This window comes from Scylla paramamosain, chromosome 2, assembly GCF_035594125.1.
Source record: "Scylla paramamosain isolate STU-SP2022 chromosome 2, ASM3559412v1, whole genome shotgun sequence".
In the NCBI taxonomy this organism is placed as follows: Eukaryota; Metazoa; Arthropoda; class Malacostraca; order Decapoda; family Portunidae; genus Scylla; species Scylla paramamosain.
This window is the reverse complement of record NC_087152.1, coordinates 11,415,001-11,442,500: the sequence shown is the minus strand read 5'-3', so window position 1 is coordinate 11,442,500 and position 27,500 is coordinate 11,415,001. Positions and strand designations below refer to the sequence as shown.

The 27,500-nt window shown below is 41.6% G+C and overlaps 1 protein-coding gene across 1 annotated transcript in view; it reads left to right on the top strand.

Annotated features, from left to right (window-relative positions):
- Positions 1-27,500, top strand: part of LOC135109970 (uncharacterized) — a 64,671-nt gene that overhangs the window by 33,147 nt on the left and 4,024 nt on the right. The window contains exons 2-3 of the mRNA XM_064021928.1: positions 22,218-22,274; positions 26,931-27,066. Of these exons, the coding sequence (XP_063877998.1) occupies positions 22,225-22,274; positions 26,931-27,066 (186 nt within the window). The 5' untranslated portion in view covers positions 22,218-22,224. The remainder of the gene's footprint in view (positions 1-22,217; positions 22,275-26,930; positions 27,067-27,500) is intronic.

Sequence of the window (27,500 nt, the reverse complement as noted above, 5' to 3'; positions counted from 1 at the left end):
GTGCCGCACAATTTCTATACCTGCAACAACGATTTGATTTACCTTCTGTGAAATGAATAAAAATTGAATTTACTCCTAACACGAGGACATTCTGTGTCTCATTCAGTATGTGATCGTGCTGCTGAACAAAGCTACGTGCCGCGAGGCGTGGCGAGGCGCGCCGCTCACACCCACACGCTGCTGGGCTGAGAGAACCATCCACACGATGTCTCAAGCTCGGCAAAGGAGTCAATGTTGATCTTTTTAGTTTTTAAATTCTCATTTCATATTTCCACCTCACTGGTAATCCCTCAGTGACGGGTCCTATTGTAGCAAGACCTCTGAGCGGCCGCCGACTTAAAAGTGAATGTGAATGAACTTTTCCACGAAGCGCAGCACTCAACACACTTACGAGCAAGTAATGAAAAATTTCTTATGCATGTAGCAACACTAAACTTAGCTTAGCCAAGCGTAGAATCCTAAATGGATCTGTCATTTTCCATTTTGTCTACAAGGGCCAATGATTAAGTGATATTAGCAATAATTACACCCAGTCTTGCACATTCCATATGTTTCTGGTTATCTTCTCACCGCCACAGAGACTGACAAATATAAGCCGCTCAATAATGATCGAATGAAGAATCTTATGGTAATTTCTCTACGCAGTGAGTAAAAACTCTCCCCGTTTCAGAAGCACCACTTTTGATGGAGACTGACTTGTTAAAATTATCCAGAGAGTTTCCATGTTGGGAGCTGTAAGTTACTCTCCTCTGAGTCGATCACACTGAACATTAGGAAAACACTTGCATATTCTCAATAACATTTTTTTGCCGTTACTTTATTGTCATTACGCATTCATTGCTCCACTCCATCACCTCACTCCTTGATTCCTTCATTAACTCACTCATTCCCTTCTCATTTAATTCAATCCTTCAATCCTATATTAATTCACTCCTTCACTCCTTAATCAACTCACTCCTCTCCTTATTTAACTCAATCCTTCAATCCTACATTAACATATTTCTTCACTCCTTAACTAACTCACTCCTTCCCTCCTTTAACCCAATCCTTCAATTCTACACTTAATCAGTCTCTCATTCCTTCACTAACTATCCTTAAGTCACCCCTTCATTAACTCACTCTTTAGTCCTTTCATCAACTCACTCCTTCGCTCCTCCATTAACTTCACTCCTTCACTAACTCACGTCCCTTCACCTCACCTGTGGATCAACCTACCAGTAACATCACCACCACAACCCCAAAAGCCCAGTAACCATGACGCCAGTGGTGGCTTGGGATGAAGGAAACCAGTCTGTTCCTCGCTAGATATCAGAGGCAGGTGCTCCCTCCCTCTCTCCCTCCCTCCCTCCCTCCCTCCAGCCCCTCACTGCCTCTCTGCCTCCAATCCCCTCTTCCTGCATTGCAAAGTGGAAGGGGGAGTAAAAGTTGTGTTCCGCTTCCTTCGTCTCAACTTCTGAAACCCGCGATGGATGGCTCTGGTAAAGTCCCGAGACTGCCACTCTAAAGAAACGAGACTTGAGTTTGGACTATGCAACTTCGTGACGGTCTGTGTCTGTGTGTGTGTGTGTGTGTGTGTGTGTGTGTGTGTGTGTGTGTGTGTGTGTGTGTGTGTGTGTGTGTGTTGGTGCATGGGTGACTGAGTTTTCGTTTCCACATATACACATCCAACTCTTAACTCATGGAGAGAGAGAGAGAGAGAGAGAGAGAGAGAGAGAGAGAGAGAGAGAGAGAGAGAGAGAGAGAGAGAGAGAGAGAGAGAGAGAGAGAGAGAGAGAGAGAGAGAGAGAGAGAGAGAGAGAGAGAGAGAGAGAGAGAGAGAGAGAGAGAGAGAGAGAGAGAGAGAGAGAGAGAGAGAGAGAGAGAGAGAGAGAGAGAGAGAGCGTCCCACTGACAAAACTGCATCCACACTGCACAATACCATCCCACATTAAACAAAATGGTCCACATGCAGGCATAAACATAAAACACACACACACACACACACACACACACACACACACACACACACACACCTAAACCCCCGACTATCCCACACACAAACATTATGCACAAAATAATATCTAACGAAATAAAATCACCCAGAAATTAAAGCACGAACATTCAAACTGGAATAAAATACTAATAAAAGACATGGTGCAGCAAAAATGGCCTTAAACACAGACGTACATCACACACACACACACACACACACACACACACACACACACACACACACACACACACACACACACACACACACACACACACACATACACACACACACACACACACACACACACATACACACCAATATCAGACATGCACACACTGACTTTCTCTTTCAGTCTGACCACAAAGCGATCACATGTGGCACTCTGAGCTCCACCCTTGAGGCTTTCCTTCACTTCACTGATGGAGATGTTTACTGCGACCTCTTTCTCTCCTCACCAGTGTCTTGAAAGACAGTGGTAAGTTGCAGACACGGAAGTAAAAGCGAGAGGTAAAGAGGAGACGGACAAAGGAAGATAAGAAAGGAGGGAGGAACAAAGGGAATAAGAATGAGAAAGACAGAAGTAAGAGAAAAAGAGTTGGAAATTGAGAATAAAGGATAGAAGGAATGCAGATGAAAACATACGCATGTATCTGTATTTTGTTAAATTGCAGTGTTCATGAAAGGTTTCTCATATAGTGAGCTTTTTTTTTTTTAATGTCTAGTCTTTGCTCTGCCTCACTTATGCATAAAAGGTGGAAAAAGTTACATCGAACGTCATAAGATCACGTTGTTCGTGTCGTCTTACGTAGTGAAATCGAAGTAGGGGCTTAGGAAGACCCTATATTTACATATTTCCTTATCGCAAAAAATATCAATCCTAGAATGGAATAAGCATGAAACGTTGAAAAAATAAATAAAAATACGACATTCAAGACACAAAGGCGATGAAAACTGAAAAACAAAATAATAATTCCACACACATCTGAAATAAAGTGATGGACTGCCACATTAGCGTCACGAGATACACGCGCTCCTGTCATTTATAAGATAGTGGAGAGGAGCAATCAACGAATAATAGCCGACGAATAACCAGGAGGGAATGTATGTACGTGTGTAATATTGCTTAGGGGGAGGAATAGAAAAAAAGAAAAGAACTCATTATAATCGCTTCTCTTGTATAGTATTGGACAGTTATGAAGGAAACACTCGTGAGTTAGTGAATCATAACGTTGCAGTGTACATATTTAATTAAAAGACAGAAAACTCAAAATGGTTCATGTTATGGGTGTAATTCTCTCTCTCTCTCTCTCTCTCTCTCTCTCTCTCTCTCTCTCTCTCTCTCTCCCTCTCTCTCTCTCTCTCTCTCTCTCTCTCTCTCTCTCTCAACACAAAAATGACCACACGAAGCTTACCTGGCTGTCCTCTTCACGCTCCATCTACACCTACCCTCCTCCTCTCTCTCTCTCTCTCTCTCTCTCTCTCTCTCTCTCCTCTCTCTCTCTCTCTCTCTCTCTCTCTCTCTCTCTCTCTCTCTCTCTCTCTCTCTCTCCGTTATTTTCCTCCATTAAAAGGTGTCGCTCTTTTTCTTCTTTTCTTTTTTTTTTCTTGGTTCGTGAAATTGTTGGATATTGACTGTAGCTTCCAAGAGTTTGCGTGCGTACGTGCGCGCGCGCGCGCGCGCGCGCGTGTGTAGTGTGTGTGTGTGTGTGTGTGTGTGTGTGTGTGTGTGTGTGTGTTTCCTTCCGTAATTCTATTTTGTGTTTTTCCTCCGTCCAATTTCCTATATTGGAAACTTTTGCTTTTCCTGTTTTTCTGTTTGCCCTTGTTCACCGAATTACTGGTTTTCTTTTTTTTTTGGTCTACTTATTTTATCTGTCTATCTGTCTACCTATCTATCTATGTACCTGTCTATCTATCAACAACACATATGTATCTGTATTTCTATGTATATATCTATCTTCTATCTATTTTATCTATCCCTCTATGTACCTATCTATTCATCTATCTATCTATCTATCTATCTATCTACCTACCTACCTATTCATCCATCTATCTTTCTATTTATTCATCCATTTATGTCCATTTATTTGTCTATCTATCTGTTTGTCTATCTATCTAGCCATATTCCCATCCCTCTATCTTTAAATAATGTTTGTCTGTTTGTCTATCAATCTGTCTCTATGCCTATCTGAATATTTCATTATATATCCATCTATTTTCACATCTACGTAACAAAAAAACAAACAAACATATATCTAGCTTTTCTAATTTTCATGATTTTCTTTAACCACGTATAAAAAAAAAACAACTAACCAATTATTTTAGTGCAAGTTTGAAGTTACGTTTCAAAAATTTCTTTAGTTTTCATGTACTATCGCTTTTCACATTTTCATATTTTCATTTCTTACTTTACTTTTCAATATATTCCTGTGCTTCCAAGAGAGAGAGAGAGAGAGAGAGAGAGAGAGAGAGAGAGAGAGAGAGAAGAGAGAGAGAGAGAGGAGAGAGAGAGAGAGAGAGAGAGAGAGAGAGAGAGAGAGAGCGTAAGCACCTAGGTATGAATAATGACTGGCATCTTCAGTGGCTCTTTTTTGTTTTCCTGCCTTATGCTGACATTGGACAGGAAAATTGTTACATTAAAAGCAAATATACGCAAAAAAAAATAAATAAATACACAAATAAAAAGTAAACAAATAAAAATGAAAAAATAAAAAAAATAAAAAAACAAATAATAAAAGAAAACGTGAATCACTTTAAGAGGAAATCAATAAAAAAAAAACGACGAGAGAGAGAGAGAGAGAGAGAGAGAGAGAGAGAGAGAGAGAGAGAGAGAGAGAGAGAGAGAGAGAGAGAGAGAGAGAGAGAGAGAGAGAGAGAGAGAGCTTGACAACATGCAGAAAATCCCTCCTTCTCCACCCCCCCCTTTCTCTCTCTCTCTCTCTCTCTCTCTCTCTCTCTCTCTCTCTCTCTCTCTCTCTCTCTCTGCTCGTCCCTTTATGTGACTGATTAAATAAGAGCCACTCTGCCCACTCGTCTCGTTGCCCTCCAGGTGCCTCCATTCAGGGCACAACATTCAAACCCACCCATGTGCAATATCGCGACCTAAGCCTCTCTCTCTCTCTCTCTCTCTCTCTCTCTCTCTCTCTCTCTCTCTCTCTCTCTCTCTCTCTCTCCTCTCTCTCTCTCTCTCTCTCTCTCTTTCTCTTGCTTGACGATATAGCTGAAAATTTTTTGCATATGTTTTGCCCTGCACCTCTCTCTCTCTCTCTCTCTCTCTCATCTCTCTCTCTCTCTCTCTCTCTCTACTCTCTCTCTCTCTCTCTCTCTCTCTCTCTCTCGTTTTTTGTTTTCATTGATTTCCTCCTAAAGTGAGTCACGTTTTCTCTCTCTCTTTACTTTTATATTTGTTTTGTTTCGATTTCTTTGTTTTTTTTATTTTATTTTTTCGTACCTTGGTGGTTCTCTCTCTCTCTCTCTCTCTCTCTCTCTCTCTCTCTCTCTCTCTCTCTCTCTCTCTCTCTCTCTCTCTATCTCTCTCTCTATCTATCTATCTATCTATCTATCTGTCTATCTGTCTATCTATATATCTCTCATTATTGCGATTTCCCTTCAGCCATCATTAATTTCCTCGTCTTTTTTCACATCCTCCTTTTTTCCCTTTTAGCCTCAGCATAACACCTCACACGTGGCGACCCGCGTGTTGTTTTCCTTCCACCAACACTCCCTTTCTGCCCCTTCTTCTCCTCCTCTCCATAACTTTCCCCTTCCCCTTCCTGCTCCTATTCCTCCGCCGCCGTCGCCTCCTCTTATGCTACTCTTCTTCCTTCTCCTCTTCCTCCTTCTCTTCATTTTTCTCTTCCCTCGTCCCTTTAATGAGGTAAGAATTTGAGCGGCAGAAGAGGAAATAGAAAAAAAATGGTAAATCTCTTAATTCCACAAAAAAAAAACAGTTAATTGACCTGTAATGCACGGGGTCCGAAAGTAATTCAGATTTTTACGTATGAGTTGAGAGTCACACTGAGGAGTTGGTCTCTAGCTGAAGCCACGAGACTAACACATAATGACATTTTTTTGTTGAGTTTTCGAAAGTAGATATTTTCGCCTTCGATTATTCCACCTGCAAGACTTTTGAAATATAGTTGACCCATTAGTGTATTGTCAAGCTTTGTTTGGTTAGGTTAACTTAGGCTAAGATAGGTTAGGTTACGTTAAGTTAGGTTAAATTAGATTACTTTAGATTAGGTTCGAAGGTTTTTAGGTTAGGTTAGATTAAGTTGGGAGCAACTGTTTGGTGTGAGATTTTCATTGAGGGGTCTTACTGTGTGGGATGTACCTGGGTGAAGTTACGCGTGTATAGAAGCTAGAACAAATCTCCAGCGCACGTTTACACTGATGCACGTGAATATAAAACACAATATCTCATTTCCAGACTCAGCCTCGCGCCATCACCGCAGCAAATCTCCATGAACAGAGAAGATTATTTTTATTATTGCTCTTTACAAAGCGCCACTGCTTTACAATTCAAGGAAATGGCTTATGTATACTTATTATTACCCCCAACACTATGTTGTCGCTGTAAAAAACAATCAGTGTTGTTTATTCGTTGTCCGGCAGCAGTATACGCAGTCCCGACGTGTGGCAGACAGCCGAGGGAAGGGATGGGAGAGGAAGGGAAGGACGGGAGAGGAGCGGAGGGAAGGGGAAGGGATGGGAGAGGAAGGGAAGGACGGGAGAGAAGGGGAGGGAAAGGCAAGGGAGGGGATGGGAAGGAAGAGGAGGGGAGGAAAGGAAAGAATCAAATGTATTCAGTTCATGGTTGGCTTGGGTACAAAGAGCTTTTGTTATATCGGTAGTTGTTATTTATTATAATACTCGTAATTCTTTCCTAATAATATAACTATTGCATTTCACTGTTGTTGACATAAAGACCACAAGCCACGGCCAGGCAGGTCTGGTGCAAACACTGACCACGGAATTATCAGCTGTTGTGTTGATTTCTGTTAATATTAACCCTTTTCATTGCTGAAAGGTTAAACTGATGAAATGAATGTTTGACGCGTTGATAACACGAGGCCGTGTGTGCCACTGCGATTCTTTCTCAGAAAGGGCAAGACGTTAATCCTAAATCGTTTTACAAAACTTCGGAGATGTCTCGAAAGTCTCCTCCGAGAGCTTATGTCGTTGGAAGAAGCGAAAAATAGAAGAGGAAAGACTTCCAGAATTTTCCTGTAAAATGCATGAATGAACACAGATATTGGTTAACTCTGAGTTCGACGCAAAACTCATAAGAATGAGCACAAAATCTGATCCTGCCGCCTCCTCCAGGGGCGGACAGGCGGCAGCGAGTTGGGAAGACCAGTTTGGGTGACTCTGTAACAGTAAATCAAGATTATTCGTAAGATGGGTAATATCCTAACGGTTCAGTGTTCTGTGCTGGAATGCAAATGGCCTGGACAAACAGGTCCATTTATATCCCACACCAACAGCGAGAGTGCAATGCCGCAGCGCCACTGTCCTGCCGACACTGCCAGCTGGCTGCACTCCGCCACTCCACCACCACACCACCACGCCACCACACAACACCCTCGCGTTTCTACCCGTCCATCCACCTCCCGCACGGTGATGTTTCCTGGACCAGGGAGATAGAGCACCACCACCACCACCCAGCCTCCCCGGCGCCGTGCAACACCAGCCTCACCAGTTTATTCGATATCTGCATCATTGTGCCTCTCCAACTCCGCCTCTTCACCGCCATATCTCCCCTGACAGCATCCCTTCCCCTGCCTTGATCCACACTTCTTGAGAGACAGGCAAAGCTTGCTCAACAAGTTCGTTCCCTCCAAAACCATGTCAATCCTATTACACACACACACACACACACACACACACACACACACACACACACACACACACACACACACACACACACACTTCCGTCGCTGCATCGCCTCGGACATGGCGTGCCGTTGAAAAGGCAATACCTTCCGACTGACAACAACAACAACAACATGACTGGCATTTTCCTCCCCTCAGTACCACCTTGCGAGGCTGTTCATGGGAGCCTCTCGTGCCCTGACCACTCCGAGAAACACAAACATGGATATGCCAAGAGGAGCTGGGATGAGGGAAAGGATGGGATGAGGATTCCTTTATCTTACCAAAGAAAGGCCACGGCACCCCAACACTCGGCCTCGCCTACTGCAGGAGGGAAGCAAGCATGCTAATGGGGAATGTGTTTATAAGGCTTATGCGCTGAACCAATTTTCTAGCTTGAGTGACAACTTCATTTCCCAAAGTGTTAGATTAAATTTATAAGCGACTCGCCACAGGATGTACTAAGCAGCAGCAAGACCAGTAGAAATAACAGTCTGCAATAACAACATGCATCGTACTTACACGCATCCTGGTGGCAATACAGTCCAGGTGACGATGGGCTGATACAATTTAGTGGTGTGGTGTTCTGCTCACCACGTCATTATTGTCCCTGCCCTGTACTGTAAACTCGCGTGCCGGAATCACCCACGAGGAGTAAAGGCTCACTCCCTTCTCTAATAAAGAAAATTCATTCTTTCCACCACTCCTATTCAAACTCAAATAAATCCTGTTTACTCGTCCAACGTTTGAATGATACACAGATTAAAATATACTAAATTGGTCGGCCCATTAAACGCAAAACATTTCTGACAACCTGCGTGACATGTATCAAATGGGAGAATGACAGCCACGCTAACGAGCTCCGCCAGGCGATATATCTTCCTGTAGCTTTGGCTTTATTGGCACGCTCGTCAGGGCCATCGCGCGTGGGGAACACCAAATGCACGTGGGCCCAGGAACAGATACACTTGCTTGCTGGCTGACGGGAGAGCGCACCACCCATTGCTGCATGTTATTATTTTTTTTCTGATATTTTTTGACTGCACGTGGGCAATTTTTTTTCTCTCTCTCTCTCTCTCTCTCTCTCTCTCTCTCTCTCTCTCTCTCTCTCTCTCTCTCTCTCTCTCTCTCTCTCTCTACATATATTCGCATAAATATTTGTTTTATCTACCTATTTATCTATCAATCTACAAATACAGACAGACTGGTAGACAGATTGACAGGAATCCATCATAAGATAAATTAAATCCGAGACATGAGGTCTGTTGTCAATTAACCTCTCTCGGCACGAACTGAAAAATGGAATTATTGGTCATTCTTTTTGTGTGCGCGCGAGGAGAGGGAGGGAGGAGGGGGAGGCTTTCCAGTTCATTTGGTATCATATTAAAACTTTCCTTTGAATACCATTGGGAACAAGTGGGAGTGCAGCACTGCAATAAGGCTGCGCGCGCGTGTATGTGTGTGTGTATGTGTGTGTGTGTGTGTGTGTGTGTGTGTGTGTGTGTGTGTGTGTGTGTGTGTGTGTGTGTGTGTGTGTGTGTGTGTGTGTGTGTGTGTGTGTGTATGTCCCGCATTGCTGCAACCATTACTGCTGCTGCAGACATCACTGGCATCGCACAAAGCCCTAAAACAAAACAAGACTCAGGGGGAGATAATCTTCAGTAGACTAGAATGTTGTCAGAGGCGGAAAGTTTGCTGAATGTCGCAAATGGCACATGAGCCTTTGGGGGACGACGCTCCAGGTTTTACATAAACACGCAACCTTGAATAATGATCCCTTGAGTCAAACAAAAGAAAATGTTAGTGGTGAACTGGCCGCCAATGTGCAGTAACGAGACACAAACACACACACACGCACGCACACACACACACACACACACACACACACACACACACACACACACACACACACACACACACATGACAGAGACAAGCGGGAAAAGACTAACATGATAACAAAATAAGATAAAAAAAAATATATACATGCAAAAATAAGGAACAGCAAAAGGAAAAAAGATATAAAAAGAAACACAAGCTACATAGTTAACACGACAAACAGACAGACAGACAGAAACAGACCAATATAGACGGGAGGAATAACAAAGACCCGCAAGGCACTCTCTCTCTCTCTCTCTCTCTCTCTCTCTCTCTCTCTCTCTCTCTCTCTCTCTCTCTCTCTCTCTCTCTCTCTCTCTCTCTCTCTCTCTCTCTCTCTTTCACACACACACACACACACACACACATACACACAAACACGTACAGCCTTATCGTGGGGGGCTTCCGTCCTCAACTGCAACTGGGAAACAGAATGCATTTGTAAAGGAAGCCCTGCCTCTTTTGTGACTCGTGCACCCCTTTTCCTTACATTCTTTCTCCCCGCCAATGAGGAGCGAGACACGAGAACATGGGGGCAAAAAATAAAAGCTCCTCCCTCTCTCACCCCAACCCAGAAAAAAAAGAAAAAAACAGTGTACTATCTCGTAGAAACACACACACACAAACACAAACAAAACAGCTCGTCCTTCGTCCATCCCCCGCGGCGAATTACTACCTTTCCTTACCCCACCACCCCCTCCCCCAACCCAAACACGCCCTGCAGGTGATGTAGCAACGCTGTCTTTTCTTCCCCTTCTGGTCTTTGATGGACGTCTCCTCTTCCTACTGAAAAGATTAGACAAAAAAGCCAGGCTGGTTCACGGCATCCAAACTGCTCAAACTGGAAGTGCGGTGGCTGTCTCTCCTGCATATGTAAACAGGCTGGTTGCTTGCAGTGGTCTTGTCTTGAGGATTGGAAGTGTGTGAGGCGAACCGTCACGGGGAAAACTTAGTGACTAGATCGAACTGCAAATGTGTCCCGTGGAAGGAAAGAAGAGACACGTGTATTTCCTTGAGGCGTTTGTTCGTTCTCCTTTGGCATATTCTCTCTCTCTCTCTCTCTCTCTCTCTCTCTCTCTCTCTCTCTCTCTCTCTCTCTCTCTCTCTCTCTCTCTCTCTCTCTCTCTCTCTCTCTCTCTCAACCGTTCAAACCGTTCAAAATAGATTACAAACATTAAACGATGGCCACCAAATACACATCCCAGAATATAAAGCAACACATCATCAAAAGATCACGTAAAGTCTAATAAATGCTCGAGACCTTGTAAGTACGTAAAGTAAAGTAAAGTAGGACGAAAAATAAAGTAGAAAGAAAAATATAAAAATGCGAGACAGGTGGTGTTGTTAATGCGTCAGAACCTTAAGAGTCTGAAAGCAGCGATGGGAAAAAAGTAAAGTCTTAATAAAGTGCAAAGGCTCCTGAAGGCTTTAAGAAGTGTTCGCAGCAGCCTAAAAGCTTGTGACTTGAAGGGCGTGGGAAAGAGCGCGTGAGTGAGGGAAATAGACACTTGGTGGTGATGGCGGTGATGGTCATGGTGATGGTGGTGGTGGTGGTTGTAGTGGTGGTGGTGTAGGCGACTATAACACTACCGGAAGAAACTGTAAAATACAAAAATAAGTAAGTAAATAAATAAATAAATAAAATAAATAAGTAAATAAATAATGATGATAAAAATAAATAAAATAAAAAATAAAATCAATAAAATTAATAAAATAAAAACATCCATTAAAATTTTTAAAAAAGTATAATGAAAGAAAGAGGAAAAGGGAAAAGAAATAATAGAAAAAATAAAAAACGCAAGACAGTAAAAAAAAAACAAAGTAAAAGAAGAGAAAATATACAACTACGGAATGCAAAAATAAATGAATAAATAAATGAAATAATAAGAACGAAAGAAATAAGTGTTCAGTGCAAAAAGAAAAAAAAAAAACAATGCTTACATAATGCATATAAAGAAAATGAGAAATAATTGATAAATATGAAGCATTAAAAATAAACTTGCCATTTTTATCGCAGAAAATTACGGAAATACGAATATAAAGTAAAGTCACTGTATTGAAAAGAAATAATGATACCAGCAACTGTCAAGAAGGAAGAGACAGAAAAAAAAAAGAAAACTGAAAGATAATGAGGAAAAATATAATGGAGTGAAAGAGAAAGGACAAGAAAAATGGCAAAATAAAGACAGAGAGAAAAAATAATATAGAAAGAAATAGAAAGAATGACGAGAGAGAGAGAGAGAGAGAGAGAGAGAGAGAGAGAGAGAGAGAGAGAGAGAGAGAGAGAGAGAGAGAGAGAGAGAGAGAGAGAGAGAGACGCGTCGAAAGAAAATGGATAAAGAAAACCAGGGGATGATAAAAGAGCAACAGACAGCTAAAGGATAACAGAGACTTAGCCAGATGGAAGCAGGCAATAGAGAGAGCAGAGAGAGAATGAGAAAGAGGAAAGTGACTTATGGAAAGGACGTGAAGGTGAAAGACAAAGAACAAAGAGAGAGAGAGAGAGAGAGAGAGAGAGAGAGAGAGAGAGAGAGAGAGAGAGAGAGAGAGAGAGAGAGAGAGAGAGAGAGAGAGAGAGAGAGAGAGAGAGAGAGTAAGAGGTATTTGTAGTTTTAAATCGTGTTGCAAGAAAGATATAGAATGAAGTCGAATGAACAAAATAAATTAATGTGGGAATGTAATACAGTGACTACTACTACTACTACTACTACTACTACTACTACTACTACAACTACTACTACTACTACTACTATTACTACTACTACTACTACTACTACTGCTACTACTATTACTGCTACTACCACTACTACCCCCTATCTCTACATGGCATGCACAAAATAAAATGAGAGAAAATACACTAACTAATATTGAGGTCAGGAAGTAACTGAATATTTCAAACACAAGAGAGAGAGAGACTTACGAGAGATATAACGCACTGCACACACACACACACACACACACACACACACACACACACACACACACACACACACACACACACACACACACACACACACACACATTTAGGTAGAAAATTGAATTGCTTTCCATTCTCACAAATCCTTTCCATTTGCTAATGTGTCGCCGACCGCTGAGAAATGTTATGCCAGGAATGCAAGAAGAACAATGCAGTTTTGAGAGATAGCAAAAAAATAAAATAAATAAATAAATAAATAAATAGATAAATAAATAAATAAATAATAATAATAATAATAATAATAATAATAATAATAATAATAATAATAATAATAATAATAATAATAATAATAAAATAAATAAATAGATAAATAAAAATAAATAAAAATAGATAGAGCCTCTTCTTCTCGTCTCTATTTTATTCTATTTACTGGAATCCGGCAGTCAATTACTTTTAGAAGCCTCTCAAGTAAAGTTAACACAATTCATTACTGCATATTTCCAGGCTTCATAAAATCACTTAACGTTTCTCCTTTACTTTATTAAGAGGAGGATGGCGGTGAACTGACGCCACCAGAACGCCATCCGGTCAGGTTTATTAATTTACTACCACACAAAGCCCACTTTACTGTACTTTATTAACTGCAGGAGGGCGATGAGCTACACCCAGACTAAGCATGCAGTTTAACTCATTCATTTTAACAGACAATTCCCAGACTTCATTCCCTAATGTTAGACAGAATACATCAAGATACTCATTGTATAAAAGATGAATAACGGGAAGTTATCTTAAGTCACTGATAACGAAAAATGCAATTCTAAATCTGGTACAGTTCTACAGTGGCATTTCGGGATAAAATTAAACTGATGCCTTGGCACTGAAAGGTTAAATGTGTAGGGAATTTCTTATCCATCGCTGCTGACTGACCGGTCGAAAAGACTGCGAGAAAAAAAAGTATTTCTACGGTACATGAAGGAGGAAGACCCAAGAAAGGAATCTCTGACAGGACAATCAAGACACACGTGATCGCCAAGGCACAAGTGAAGGTGGCCGGCTTTTAGTCTCCTGCTACTGCAAAAACAACTGAAAGCTAAACAGAACTAAGTGGAGAGCCAACATTTTACAGCACGTCATTACTATTACCTTTATGTTTCCGCCTCGGGTTACATCATCTTTAAGGGAGTTACTTAGAACTCACAAAAAGGGAGGAAAATGACAGCGGTGGAACATTCGTCAGCTTCCCTCACGTCCGAAGCTTTTTAGTCCTTTTTCCATTGAGGATATTTTTGCACCGTAATGGATAAAACTCGTTATCATTCCTGCTGAAAATATAAACTTTTAGCATATATTTTCCTTATCCCCAAATGTTGACCAAAATACTCGTCCTGGCTCAGCGCGGTGCATATATTTTTATATGAATTTTTGCCGTTGTGTCAATATATTGTGTGGAGGGCAGGCGGGGCTGATCGGGGCGGGGCTGGACGGGGCTCTCTCAATTGCTGGGGGGGGAATTTGCATATGACAAGTTCAAAAGCAACAAAAAGCAAACGCTGCATAAAGTACTGTTGTTGTTGTTGTTATTATTATTATTATTATTATTATTATTATTATTATTATTATCATTATTATTATTATTATTATTATTATTATTATCATTATTATTATTATTATTATTATTATTATCATTATTATTATTATTATTATTATCATTGTTGTTGTTGTTGTTGTTGTTGGTGGTGGTGGTGGTGGTGGTGGTGGTGGTAGTGGTGTGTACAAAGCAAAACAAGGCGCATATCGGCCCACAAATATGCGCCACACTACAGGAATGACAAACGCGTCAAGTCTGAACATCTATTGCCAATATTATTATAGTTTTCTCTTATTGTTATTATCCCAGAGAAGCGGACACTCAAATCAAGAGTTGTGAGTTTGCTTCCTGGTAGGCGCGGAAAGCTAGCAAGTGTGTGTGTGTGTGTGTGTGTGTGCTCCAAATAACCAGAAATTATCTAGGCCACTCCCTGAATGATAAACAAGGCGAGCTAACTATGGTGGCGAGTTTATAAGATTAAGTCATAGTCTGTGTGAAAAGAAAAAAAAAAAAAAGACTAATTATTTCTTAAGCGATTGTTTTTTTTTTGTTTTTTTTGAGCTAGTGTCTGTTTGCTTTTGTTAGCTTGTTTGCTTGCTTGTTTGTTTACACTTGCCAGTCTTGTAAAAGGAGGCACTTGGAGAGAATAAATTCCAGTCAGCACCAAACTCCTTGCCACTCAGAGCTCTTGGATATTTTTCTTATTGGTTAAAAGTTCCAACTCGCGATTTCGAAGTTGTTGGTAATAACGAGTTGCGAACCAAACTTTGAGGAAAGATTAGTTGCCATTTGCTGGGAGACGGAGAGTAAATGTGAGTGACAGCTTGAGCAGAGAGCCGGGCGCGGGAATGGGGTGTGGGGAGAGGAGGGATGTGAAGGGAGGAGGGAAAGAGTGACAAACTGAAAGAAGAATGATGGGCAGGCTGTAAGGGGAGTGTGGGAGAGACGGAGGAAAAGAGAGTGGAAGGAAAGGCGGGAAGAAGAGTGAGGGAATACACGGAAAGAAGGAATGGGAGGGAAGGTGGAAAGAAAGAAGCGAAGGAAAGACAGAAGAAAGGAGAATTGGAGAGACACAGGAACGAAGGGGGAATGCATGCAAGATGAAAGAATGAAAAGAAAAAAAGGGAACAGAGGGAGAAGTTAAGTGCAGCAGTGTAGTACCTCAAGAGTTTGTAGTAATGTAATGTAAGAGAGTTTTGTGAGTAGTGGCGTGAGAGTGCCATTTGTGAGTGGTGAAGTGGAAGTATCACCCGATAGCCTTGTTAGTGACGCGACATTACCAGCATTACATTAATATTCGAGGCGCTCAATTAGTGTCAAGAGCGAACCAATCTCCGGTATTAATGGCAATTTGCACACAAACATTTAATCACGAGGATAACAAGGGATAGCTGGTCATCCGTGTAATGCCAATAAATCACCATTACCCTGACTACTGGGCACCAGTGACTAGCCTTGGGGATCTCCCTGTGTGGCGGTATTTTCCATTCCTTTACTCTCTAAAGTGAGTAGCGAAAAGCCACAATAACAAGCGATGGCATTCTCAAACACTAAAACGTTTTATCTCGACTAATTGCCAAGGTGTACTCGTGTAGATAATCTCTAGAGATCTTGCTAATTCAAGGACACATTCATGATTCTAGTGATAATTTAACAGGAATTCTGGGTCATCATTGCAAAAAAAAATACTAATGAAAATCCGATTAATCATATCTGAGGCCTCTGAAAATAGTCCTTGAGAGGATAAAACGTAACACAATGCTGACCCACATCGTGAGAGTACAGTTACGTCCACCCACGCACGAGTGACCTAACAAGAAGAGTTTCAATGACTCTTTATTGGTGACGTCACTTCACATTTACATAAAGGCTTGTGTCTGAAATAGAGCGTAAAAAATAGAATCGAACGTAAAATATGCAAAACTCCTGTTCACCGAGTCCAGGATCCAGGAATATTATATCCTGCAAGAGTGAAATGAGGCAGCAAAGCGCGTGGTGTGCAATTTTTCTTCTTAACGTGTCTTATTTTGCGGAATATTCTCGGCCTTTAAACTCTGGCTGTGGCGTGCGGGTTTTCTTATTACAAGTTCACCACATCACTACTAATTACTCGTCTTATTACAGGTTCATCACATCTTTACTTATTAATCGTCTTATTACAAGTTCACCACATCACTACTTATCACTCGTCTTATTACAGATTTATAACATCACTACCAATTACTCGTCTTATTACAAGTTTATCACATCGCTACTTATTACTCCATCTCCATTAATAATCAATATCGGAGCCGTCTTCCTCTTCAGCTTCACCGGCTCTAATGGATCTTTCATGACTAAGCTGGATCAAAGTTATAAGCTACGTTGTCTGTTTCGACTAGTCACTGAAATCATGTTTGAGAAATTATAAAATCCAACGAGTTAAATGTTTCTCATAAGTGGATAAAAAAATCACACAAAAGCAAGAGAGAAATCCACAAAGGCAAAAAAAGTGTAATCGTAGAGTTTCCTGAATGACCTGTAAATTCTATGCACCGCGAAAAAAAAGAGACAGAAAAGGTATAAAGATGAGATTATCAAGTAAACCTTTTTTTTTTTTTATAGTGTTATGTCCATCCTCGCTATATCATGAAAACACTGAGAAATCAATCTAAAGGCAGGGTAAGTTGGCCGCGAGATGCGCCATCACCTTGAACTGAGCCCCTATCAGACTGCTCTAGCCAAACAAGGTAAGTCTGACGCATTGCCGACCTGGACAAGATGATCACCAGGACACGAGGGGATCTTGAGCGGCCTTGACTGTCTTGTTACTGAACCATCATTTACAATCTACAGTGAACAATTACTCCCACGAACATCTGAATAAGTGCAGCATCTTTCAAGCTCGACAGTTAGATTAAAAAAAAAGAAAAGAGAGAGAGAGAGAGAGAGAGAGAGAGAGAGAGAGAGAGAGAGAGAGAGAGAGAGAGAGAGAGAGAGAGAGAGAGAGAGAGAGAGAGAGAGAGAGAGAGAGAGAGAGAGAGAGTGGTGAAGTGGTAGGTGAATGGAATAAACTCAATAATCAGTTAATTAGTGCCAAGTCAATAGGGAGCTTTTAAGATTATACAAACTTATGGAAAGGGATTATAAGTGGAAATAAGTACATGTGTGTCGTACAGGGACTATCACAAGGAGACCTGATGGTTTCCTCCAGCTTCCCTTATTTTCTTTGTGTGTGTTTTTTTTTTTTTTTTTATGTCCTTATTTTTTTTTTTTATCAGACAAGTTTAGGGCGTGGGTAGGTCAGCAGCATGAGGCTAAGTGCTTTAGTTATCCATATCACCTCAGCATTTTCACAATTACTTCACTTGACTGATGACGAACACAAAACACATTACACTAAGTAATCGTGACCTGGCGTAATTCTGACTGCTGATTCAACAACAAACATTAATGAAGACCCAGCCAAACTAGGCGAGGATACACGAGAAGGCGATTACGGTACGAAGCGATTAGTCATAGACATAACTACACAGTAATAGAGACACACCAGCCGCCTGATGCAGGTACGAAGCGATCACTCAGTGGCGCCCCACGGACCAATGGACGCACCAGCCAGCCGCCGCCACGCCAGGCAGACTGACTGTTCTCGCTGCTTTACATGTGAATTATGTTCAGTAACATCTAATACGCAAGTACATGTACGCATAAAATTACTAAAAATGCAATGAATATGTAAAAATGAAACTAATATAAAGAAAATACAATGAAATAAGCAAATGTAATGAACTAGATGTAAAATAATTATTGAATAAAAATGTAAATATGAAAAAAACATATATATATATATATATATATATATATATATATACTATATATATATATATATATATATATATATATATATATATATATATATATATATATATATATATATATATATATATATAAAGAAAATACAATGAAATAAGCAAATGTAATGAACTAGATGTAAAATAATTATTGAATAAAAATGTAAATATGAAATATATATATATATATATATATATATATATATATATATATATATATATATATATATATATATATATATATATATATATATATATATATATATATATATATATATATATATATATATATATATATTGAATGAGTAAAATACAAATGAAAAATAAATAAATAAATAATAAAGCCTTTAGACTTATGTTGAAACTTGATTTATCATGAAAATACCTCGACTATTAAATGAATCTATAAAATAATATAAAAAGCATAGTAACTTTTGAAAAAAATAGAAGAAAACCTAATATATACAAACTATACCGGCTGCTAATCGAAGCTGAAATTCATATCAACAAAAGCATGTACGTCAACTTCTCTGAGGAAATAAGAATCAACAAAAACATGTCGGCAGTTTGGAATATAAAGCCTCGGATAAACAAGTATTTCAAAATTATCCCCCAGCATCAGTGACCTGTCTCAGCCACGCCACCTTGGTAACACCGCCATAACGGTTGCCACAGGTATTTCTTAACTGGTGTTTTAAGTCTTCTTACTGCTATCTCCTTTCCTTATCCTCCTTCTTTCTCCTTTCTCTTTTTTTCTTCTCCCTTCTATCTCTTTTTCTTTCTCCGTCCCCTATCTCCTTTCTTTATCTTTTCCCTCCTACCTTTCCCTCTTTTCCTCTCTTATATCTCTCTCTCCTACCCCAATCCCGCGTTTTTTGTGTGTCACCTTGGTACTAAAACGCCACAACGGTTGTCAAAGGCGCCTCCTTCTTCAGTCCTGTGTTGGTAAGCTTTAAGTGGACTGTCAGTCACCTCCAGGGTCTCGGGTCTTTCAAACAACTACTCTACCACATGTGTCAACCGCGTGCTGTTCCTCGACACGTCCCCCCAAAAAATCCCACGAGAAAGAAATCACTGCCTCCGCCACAACCCATGTTGTCCCATAGCTGTATAGTGATTCCTCTCTCTCTCTCTCTCCTCTCTCTCTCTCTCTCTCTCTCTCTCTCTCTCTCTCTCTCTCTCTCTCTCTCTCTCTCAACCACTAAGAAGATAGAGTGGGATTCGGGCACTACTGAATGGAATGAATTAGGGAAGAGAAGGAAAAAGAAAATCTAAAGACACAAACATTTATTTAAAAGTACGTAGCCGTTATCATTATTATTATTATTATTATTATTATTATTATTATTATTATTATTATTATTATTATTATTATTATCATTATTATTATTATTACTATTATTATTACTAATATTATTATTATCATTATTATCATTTTATATACTATCATTATTATTCATTGCACTTCGCTATTTCATCACGAGAGCTCAATGTAAAATATGAACTTTAATTAATTGCATTTTTTTCTTTCTCTGTTTACCTGTCTTTCTGTTTCTCTGCGTATCTGTTTGTCTTTGTTTTGACTATTTCTATTTTTGATCGTCTATCTGTCTGTCTGCTTTTCCATACCAATCTCAATGCTTTTCTGCCTGTCAATTTATTTCCATGTTTGTCTGTGTATCTGTTTATCTGTCGAACTGTCTGTCTATCTGCTTTCTCTTCTTTTTGTGTCTCTTTATTCTGTATGCCAATAGATGAGTCTCTCTCTCTCTCTCTCTCTCTCTCTCTCTCTCTCTCTCTCTCTCTCTCTCTCTCTCTCTCTCTCTCTCTCTCTCTCTCTCTCTCGCAGGTTCCTCTTTAAATAACGCAACTGTGTTTTTTACACCATATTTCATTTTTCCTGGTCGCACTTTTTCCGCAAACACCTCAGGCCAGACGTATCCCGCGTCCCCTTATACTACAAGATAATCCCTGGCCTGGTGTCTCTCTCTCTCTCTCTCTCTCTCTCTCTCTCTCTCTCTCTCTCTCTCTCTCTCTCTCTCTCTCTCTCTCTCTCTGGTTATGTTAACTGGCAAGGTTCAGTTAAAACAGGGTATCAATTTATGAAAGGAGTCGATATCATTTTATATATTTTGCTTCATTCGCAGCATAAATTTTGATATCTTTGCTTTTTTTTTTAACTCTCTCTCTCTCTCTCTCTCTCTCTCTCTCTCTCTCTCTCTCTCTCTCTCTCTCTAAGACAAACCCATGCACACACACACACACACACACACACACACACACACACACACACACACACACACACACACACACACACACACACACACACACACACACACAGACAGACACTCCTTCACTTTTCTCCTTCACGGACAATGGGTGCAAACATTTTCCCCCCATCGGTAAGATTAGTTCCCTTTTTTCCTCTCTCTCTCTCTCTCTCTCTCTCTCTCTCTCTCTCTCTCTCTGACGTCCCTGTTTCTTTTATTTAGGTCAAAGAGGATTTAGCGTCAGTCCGGGTTCCGTTGTTGCGCCGAAGTTCTAATTCCGGGTTGGTGGAAGGCTTGGGCTAGGACGAGGCGGCGAGTTTCTTCCCCCTCTCCCTCGCTCTCTTCGCTAACTCACTCTCTCCCTCTTTCCTTAACCTTTAATAAGTTTCGCCGTCTCGCCAAATGAAGCTTTTATTATCCCTCAGATTAATTTCCTTCAGCAGCAAATGCGTTTTATGTTGCTTCTAACGTGACCTCTCTTTGATTAGTATTCAGATTATTTCTCTTTGTAAATATTTTCCTTCTTTCTCTTCTTATTTTTCTTCTCTTTTCTTCGCATCTCTCTCTCTCTCTCTCTCTCTCTCTCTCTCTCTCTCTCTCTCTCTCTCTCTCTCTCTCTCTCTCTCTCTCTCTCTCTCTCTCCTTGCTTCATCAGATCTGTTTATATTCTATTACTGGTTCGATTTGCTAAAATACATGAGTTAATAACATAAGTGGACACTTTCTCTGATGACAATATTTTTATTCTGGTGAGATCATTTCTATTTTATGTTAATAATGTTAATAATAATAATAATAATGATGAAGATAACGATGATGATAACAATAGCAGTAACAGGAACAACAGAAACAACAACAACAACAACAACAACAACAACAACAACAACAACAACAACAACAACAAATTCTTTATCAATAACAATAAGCACAACAAAAATAGCAAAACTCAATTTCTCCTAATTTTCTTTTTTTCATTTCCATCACTACCACTTCCTTCCTGTGGAAACTTCCCCCCCCTCTCTCTCTCTCTCTCTCTCTCTCTCTCTCTCTCTCTCTCTCTCTCTCTCTCTCTCTCTCTCTCTCTCTCTCTCTCTTCCACCTTTCCTTAAAACATTTCTATACTACTGGAACGTTTGTACCATAAACTCTTTTTTTTTTATATACATTTTTCCTTTATTTTCTATTGAGTATTTCAACCCGTGAAAAAAAAAACAAATACGCTTGATAAACGCCTCAACAACAAGACCAATTATAGGAGTCACTCATAATCCTTTGGAAGAAAACGTACTCGTAAGCTTCTTTCTCTTATCGTCGTCTTCCCTTTTCGCTTCCTTCCCTCCTTCCTCTCGATTATCAACATTTGCAGCTGCTTGAAACGCTTTGAGAGGGCTGAGAGGAGAAGTTAATATCCTGAAGGCAGGGAAGGGAAGGGCGGCTGCTTGGGAAAGGAAGTTAAGGGGGAGGGAATGGAAGAGAAGGGAAGGTAGGCTGAAGCAAGGGGAGATTCTCTAAGGGAGAAACGAACTGAGAGACTTGTGGAGAGAGGAAAGCAAGCAATCTCCGACATTTCCTCTATTTTGCCAGTTTCTGTTAGTCTGTTAGCTTGTCTGTGTACCATGACGTGCCTCAGTACACACACACACACACACACACGTACGTAGGTCGAAGTTTACACACATTTTTTTCTCTCTCTCTCTCTCTCTCTCTCTCTCTCTCTCTCTCTCTCTCTCTCTCTCTCTCTCTCTCTCTCTCTCTCTCTCTCTCTCTCTTTTTACCCGACACTCTAATTTTATTCTTCCCGAGCGTTAAGTTAATAAAGTTAATAAAGAGTAATGAACTTTAAAAAGTTTCCCTTATACCTGACTCCACGTTTTCTCTTCTTTTCCGGCAGATTAATCATGAGAGAAAACGGGACGAGTAACCACCAGCGGCCCTGCATTCACGTGAGGTAAGGAACGCAAAGGAACACAAAAGGAACATCAAGGAACACAGATAAAAGAAGAGTTAAGTAAGGGGGAAAGGAAAGGGAAGGGAAAATAAATGAAAAAAATGAAAGACTTGACAAATCTGATCAAGAAAATTAATATAAGGAAGTAAAATGACTTATTAATGAGAGAGAGAGAGAGAGAGAGAGAGAGAGAGAGAGAGAGAGAGAGAGAGAGAGAGAGAGAGAGAGAGAGAGAGAGAATTGGAGAGAGTGAACGATGGTGAGGAAATAAAATGAGAAAAGAGAGAAAGAGAAAAATGAACTGATAAAGCAAGCAAAAAAGAGCGAGAGGGAAAGAGAAAATGAGAGGATAAAGGGAAAGCACTGAGGGGGAAGAGGAGTCGGAGGAGAGGAAAGGCAAGGGGAAAGAAGGGGATGGTGAGTTAGAGAGGGAAGAAATAGGAGAATGAGGGAGAGGGAAGGATGAAAGGAGAGCGAAAGGAAGACATGGGAGAGGGAAGAAGAGACAAGCCGGTGGAGAAGAGGAAAATGGAAGGAAGGAGAGGAAAGGAAAATCCTACAAAGGAGGAGTGAGAAAGACGGACATAAAAGAGGAGAGTAAGAAGAGGAAAGAAGATAAAGATAGGAGAAGAGGGAAAAGAAGCAAAGAGAGAAAGGAGAGGAAGAGACAGGAGGGAAGGGAAGGTAGCGAGGAGAAAGGAGAGAGGAAAAAGGGAGAGGACGAGAAGGAAAAGAAGGAAAGTAAAGGAGAGATAGGAACGGAAAGAACGGAGGGAGAGAACAGTGGAAGAAAAGAACAGGAAAAATGAAGAAAGGGGAAGAGACAAAAGAGAAAAGAAAAAGTAAGTTGGGATTATACATATATTTTTTTGGGCATCAATTTAGTTTTTAATTAATAACGTTGAATATAAAGTCTCTCTCTCTCTCTCTCTCTCTCTCTCTCTCTCTCTCTCTCTCTCTCTCTCTCTCTCTCTCTCTCTCTCTCTCTCTTTGCCACAGTTTACTCAACACACTCGCATGAGCTGGTTCCTTCGCCAGCCTCTCAAGGGCCGCTCTGAGGAGATAGTGGACGGATTATTTTCTCTTTCTCCTCCTTCATCGCCTCCTCCTTCTTTCCCTTCTTCTCCTCCTCCTCCTCCTCCTCCTCTTCCTCCTCTTCCTCCTCCTCCTCCGTCTACTCCTGCGTTCGTTGTCGTCTTCAATTTGACTTTTACTTCCTGTTCTTTTAATTTCTTTCTTATTCTCCCCTACGTGTGTGTGTGTGTGTGTGCGTGTGATGAATTCCTTGTAGATCATACCAGACACACACACACACACACACACACACACACACACACACACACACACACACAGGTACAAAACACGTATCTTGCCTCATCCATAAAAGAAAATCATTAGTTTCCTCTCAAGACGCCTCGTATTTTCTTTTACACTCTCCTCATTCTCTTCCCACGCCTCCTCTTTCTCTCTTTTTTCCCATTATCTTTCCTCACATTTTACTTTCTTCTTCGTTCCTTCCATCCTCTTCATCCCTCTTTCCACAAGCTTACCATCCTTATCCATCCCGTTCTCGCACCTTTATCCATGTCCTTTCTTAACCTTATTTCTCTGTTCTTCCCTCCCATCCCTTTCATATCCACCGCCCATTCGTCCTAATTCCCTAATCCTCACCTACATCCACCCCTCACTTCCCTCAGTCTTCATCTCATCCCGTGTCCCCTCCCTCCACCAAGATTAACAAGTCCATTTCTGGCGATAGGGAGCCTCACCTCAGTCCCTCATAACCCTCACTCATTCCTCTCCTCTTCTCCAACAACCCTATGACCTTCCAGCCTCCCACCCTTATTCCCATCGCGATCAGGCAAGCCCATCCACACCATCCAAACCATCCACCGTATTAGCATTTATCACACTTCCCACACTACCTTACATTTCTCTGCCTGGGTTTGCCTCATTCGTCATCCCTTCCTGTGTTCCCCTTTATCCCTTATTCCCTTCGTTCCGTGGTCCACAGCTCCGCAGTAATCGACCATTGCGGTAGAAACACTCAGGGTACAGACGCGCCCCACCCCACCCGCCCCGTTGCAGGCTAAGGCGGCCCCGCATGTTCCTCTTGTGTTATGTCTGCTTTACACCATGTTGTGCTTCCCTTTACCGGGGTTGTGTATTGGCTGGGGCAGTGGCAGAAGCTTGTAATCCCCTCGGTGCTGCTCTCCGCTCTCCGCCTCCCCGCTGACCACGACTCGGCACCAGCGCAGCGCCAGAGGGATTCAACGCGGTCGTCCTAACAAGCGGCGGGACCTGACAGCTGCGACTTCCTAGATCTTGTGTGTGTGTGTGTGTGTGTGTGTGTGTGTCTGTGTGTGTATCTCTCTCTCTCTCTCTCTCTCTCTCTCTCTCTCTCTCTCTCTCTCTCTCTCTCTCTCTCTCTCTCTCTCTCTCTCTCTCTCTCTCTCTCTCTCCCCAGTAATCCCCACTCCCGACACATGGAGGGTCCCAGAGTGCGGGCTGTTGTGCAGTATAAAGCAGGATTTGTGTGTGTTGCAAAACCTCAGCGGGTTGGCGGAGCGTCCTGGCGGCGTCAAGGGGCGGGACGAGGCAAGGAATGGCAGGGCTTGGTTGTACTTGAGTCCGCAGAAGGAGGAAGCAGAGGAGAAGAAAGAGAAAGGAAGGGGAATTATTTACAAGAGAGATACTAGGAAATAAAAAGGTATTATGAAAAATGAAGAAGACAGAGGAGAGGATAATGGGAGTGACAGAGAAAAGAAGAGACAGAGGAAAAGAGCGGACAGAGTAAAGAAGAAAGTGTTATTGGGATAGGAGGAGACAGAGAAGAAAGAAGGAATGACGTGAGTGACGCAGAGAAAAGAAAAGAAAAGAAAAGGAGAGAGAGAGAGAGAGAGAGAGAGAGAGAGAGAGAGAGAGAGAGAGAGAGAGAGAGAGAGAGAGAGAGAGAGAGAGAGAGAGAGAGAGAGAGAGAGAGAGAGAGAGAGAGAGAGAGAGAAATAAAGGAGAAAGGACAGGACAGAGAAAGACAATGATTATGAAGAGGAAGAACCAAGTAAAAAGGAAATATTGGGGAAGGGAATGAAAAGAGAAACAGAAGGGCATATAATGATTGGAGAGTAAAGAGGACAGAAGAAGAGGAAGAGGAATGCACGTCAACGGTGGAAATGCAAACACTCTTGACGCGGCACACAACACACGAGAGCCCTGCTGCGTTGTAAGCAATTAATTAACGCTGTCTCTCATTCCCCCTGCCCATCTTCATTCCATATTCCCATTTCCTTGCTCCTTTATCTATTATTCCTATCTCCTTTCCATCATTCTTGCATTTTTCGCTTTCTGTCTCTGTCTCTCACCCTCTCTGTCCTATCTTCGTTCCTTGTTCCCTTTTTCCTTGCCCAGTTTATCTATTCCTCTCATTTCCTTTTCATCATTGTTTATTTATCGATTTTGTTCTCTCTCTCTCTCTCTCTCTCTCTCTCTCTCTCTCTCTCTCTCTCTCTCTCTCTCTCTCTCTCTCTCTCTCTCTCTCTCTACAACTTACAGGTTCTCATTTATCTCTCTTTCCCTTCAAATCTGCAACAAATCCCTCGTCATCTTTCTTTCCTCTCCCTTTCCCTTCGTTCTCTTTTGCATATCTCTACCTTCATTTCTTCTCCTTTCTTCCCTTTCCTACACATGTCGTCTTGTCATCATTTACCTTTCATATTTCCTCCTTTATCTCATTCTTTCCCGCTTTCTCTCTGTTTAGTGTCCGTCATTTCGGCAGTCAAGGCTCCCTCCTCAGCGCCAATCTTATCTGTCTATGAGATAAAAAAAAAGTACAGTAATTTATGTAGCTATTCTTGTGCTTCTCTCGCGATGTACAGCAATGGCTCTGGTCATCCCTAATATTTAGAGAACTGTAGAAAATTGTTTATACGTGCACAGAAAGGACGGAGAATGCATTTTTGTTTTCTCTTTCTACGACAGAGAGCAATTTAAAAAGTCTAACAGGAAAAAAAGTGTCTGCAAGTTGTAAGTGAAACAGGATGGATTATACACCTCATCCTTCTTCTGATTCTTTAACCAAGCTATATCCTCTTTCCCCTAAGTTTCTAAGCCATAGCCGTTCATCCATCCATCCATCTATCCTTGTCACATGTTCTAAACCTCTCCACAAATTTCGAAGCCCTGTCCATCCACAAACCCATCCATCCATCCATCCATCCTTGTCCTATGTTCTAAAGTCCTTCCAGTACCTGTCAGTCTCGCCCTTATCCAATACACTTCACTCACTTCACTCGCTCCTAGTTTTCCTTCACTCGCTCTCAGCATCCTTTCACTCACTCCCAGCCTCCCTTCACTCGCTTCCAGTCTCCCTTCACTCGCTTCCAGTCTCCCTTCACTCGCTCCCAGCCTCCCTTCACTTGCTCCCAGCCTCCCTTCACTTTTTCCCAGTCTCCCTTCACTTGCTCCCAGCCTCCTTTCACTCGCTTCCAGCCTCCTTTCACTTGCTCCCAGCCTCCTTTCACTTGCTCCCAGCCTCCTTTCGCTCGCTCCCAGGCTCCTTTCACTCGCTTCCAGCCTCCTTTCACTCGCTCCCAGCCTCCCTACATCACTCCTTACCAGTTCCGGAGAATCGCTCACTACTCTCCCTTCCTTCGCCAGGCCCGGAGCTGGGTGTGTCGAGGGGCTGCTCCCTGCCGTGTACGAGGCCGCCTTGGTACATTCAGAGACGCACCACCACCGACCAAACCACAGCCTTCAGCCCGACCAGAGCACCTCGGCCATCATCTATGTGTCGGTGAGTGTCCGTGTGTGTGTATGTGTGTGTGTGTGTGTGTGTTAAGGAGATTAGTATGGTACGTCATGTTGAAAATGAAATATTAACGTACGTATGGTTGTGTGTGTGTGTGTGTGTATGTGTGTGGGCGCGGCAAGATGGACGTGATGGTGTAGCGTGGCTGTTATTGTTTGAAGACATTAGTGTGCGCTGCAGGGGGTGGTGGTAGTGGTGGTGGTGGTGGTGGTGGTGGTGGTGGTGGTGGTGGTGGTGGTGGTGGTGGTGGTGGTGGTGGTGGCATTGTGCGAGAGAAATGCATTAAATTTTTATGAGAGAGAGAGAGAGAGAGAGAGAGAGAGAGAGAGAGAGAGAGAGAGAGAGAGAGAGAGAGAGAGAGAGAGAGAGAGAGAGAGAGAGAGAGAGAGAGAGAGAGAGAGAGAGAGAGAGAGAGATAG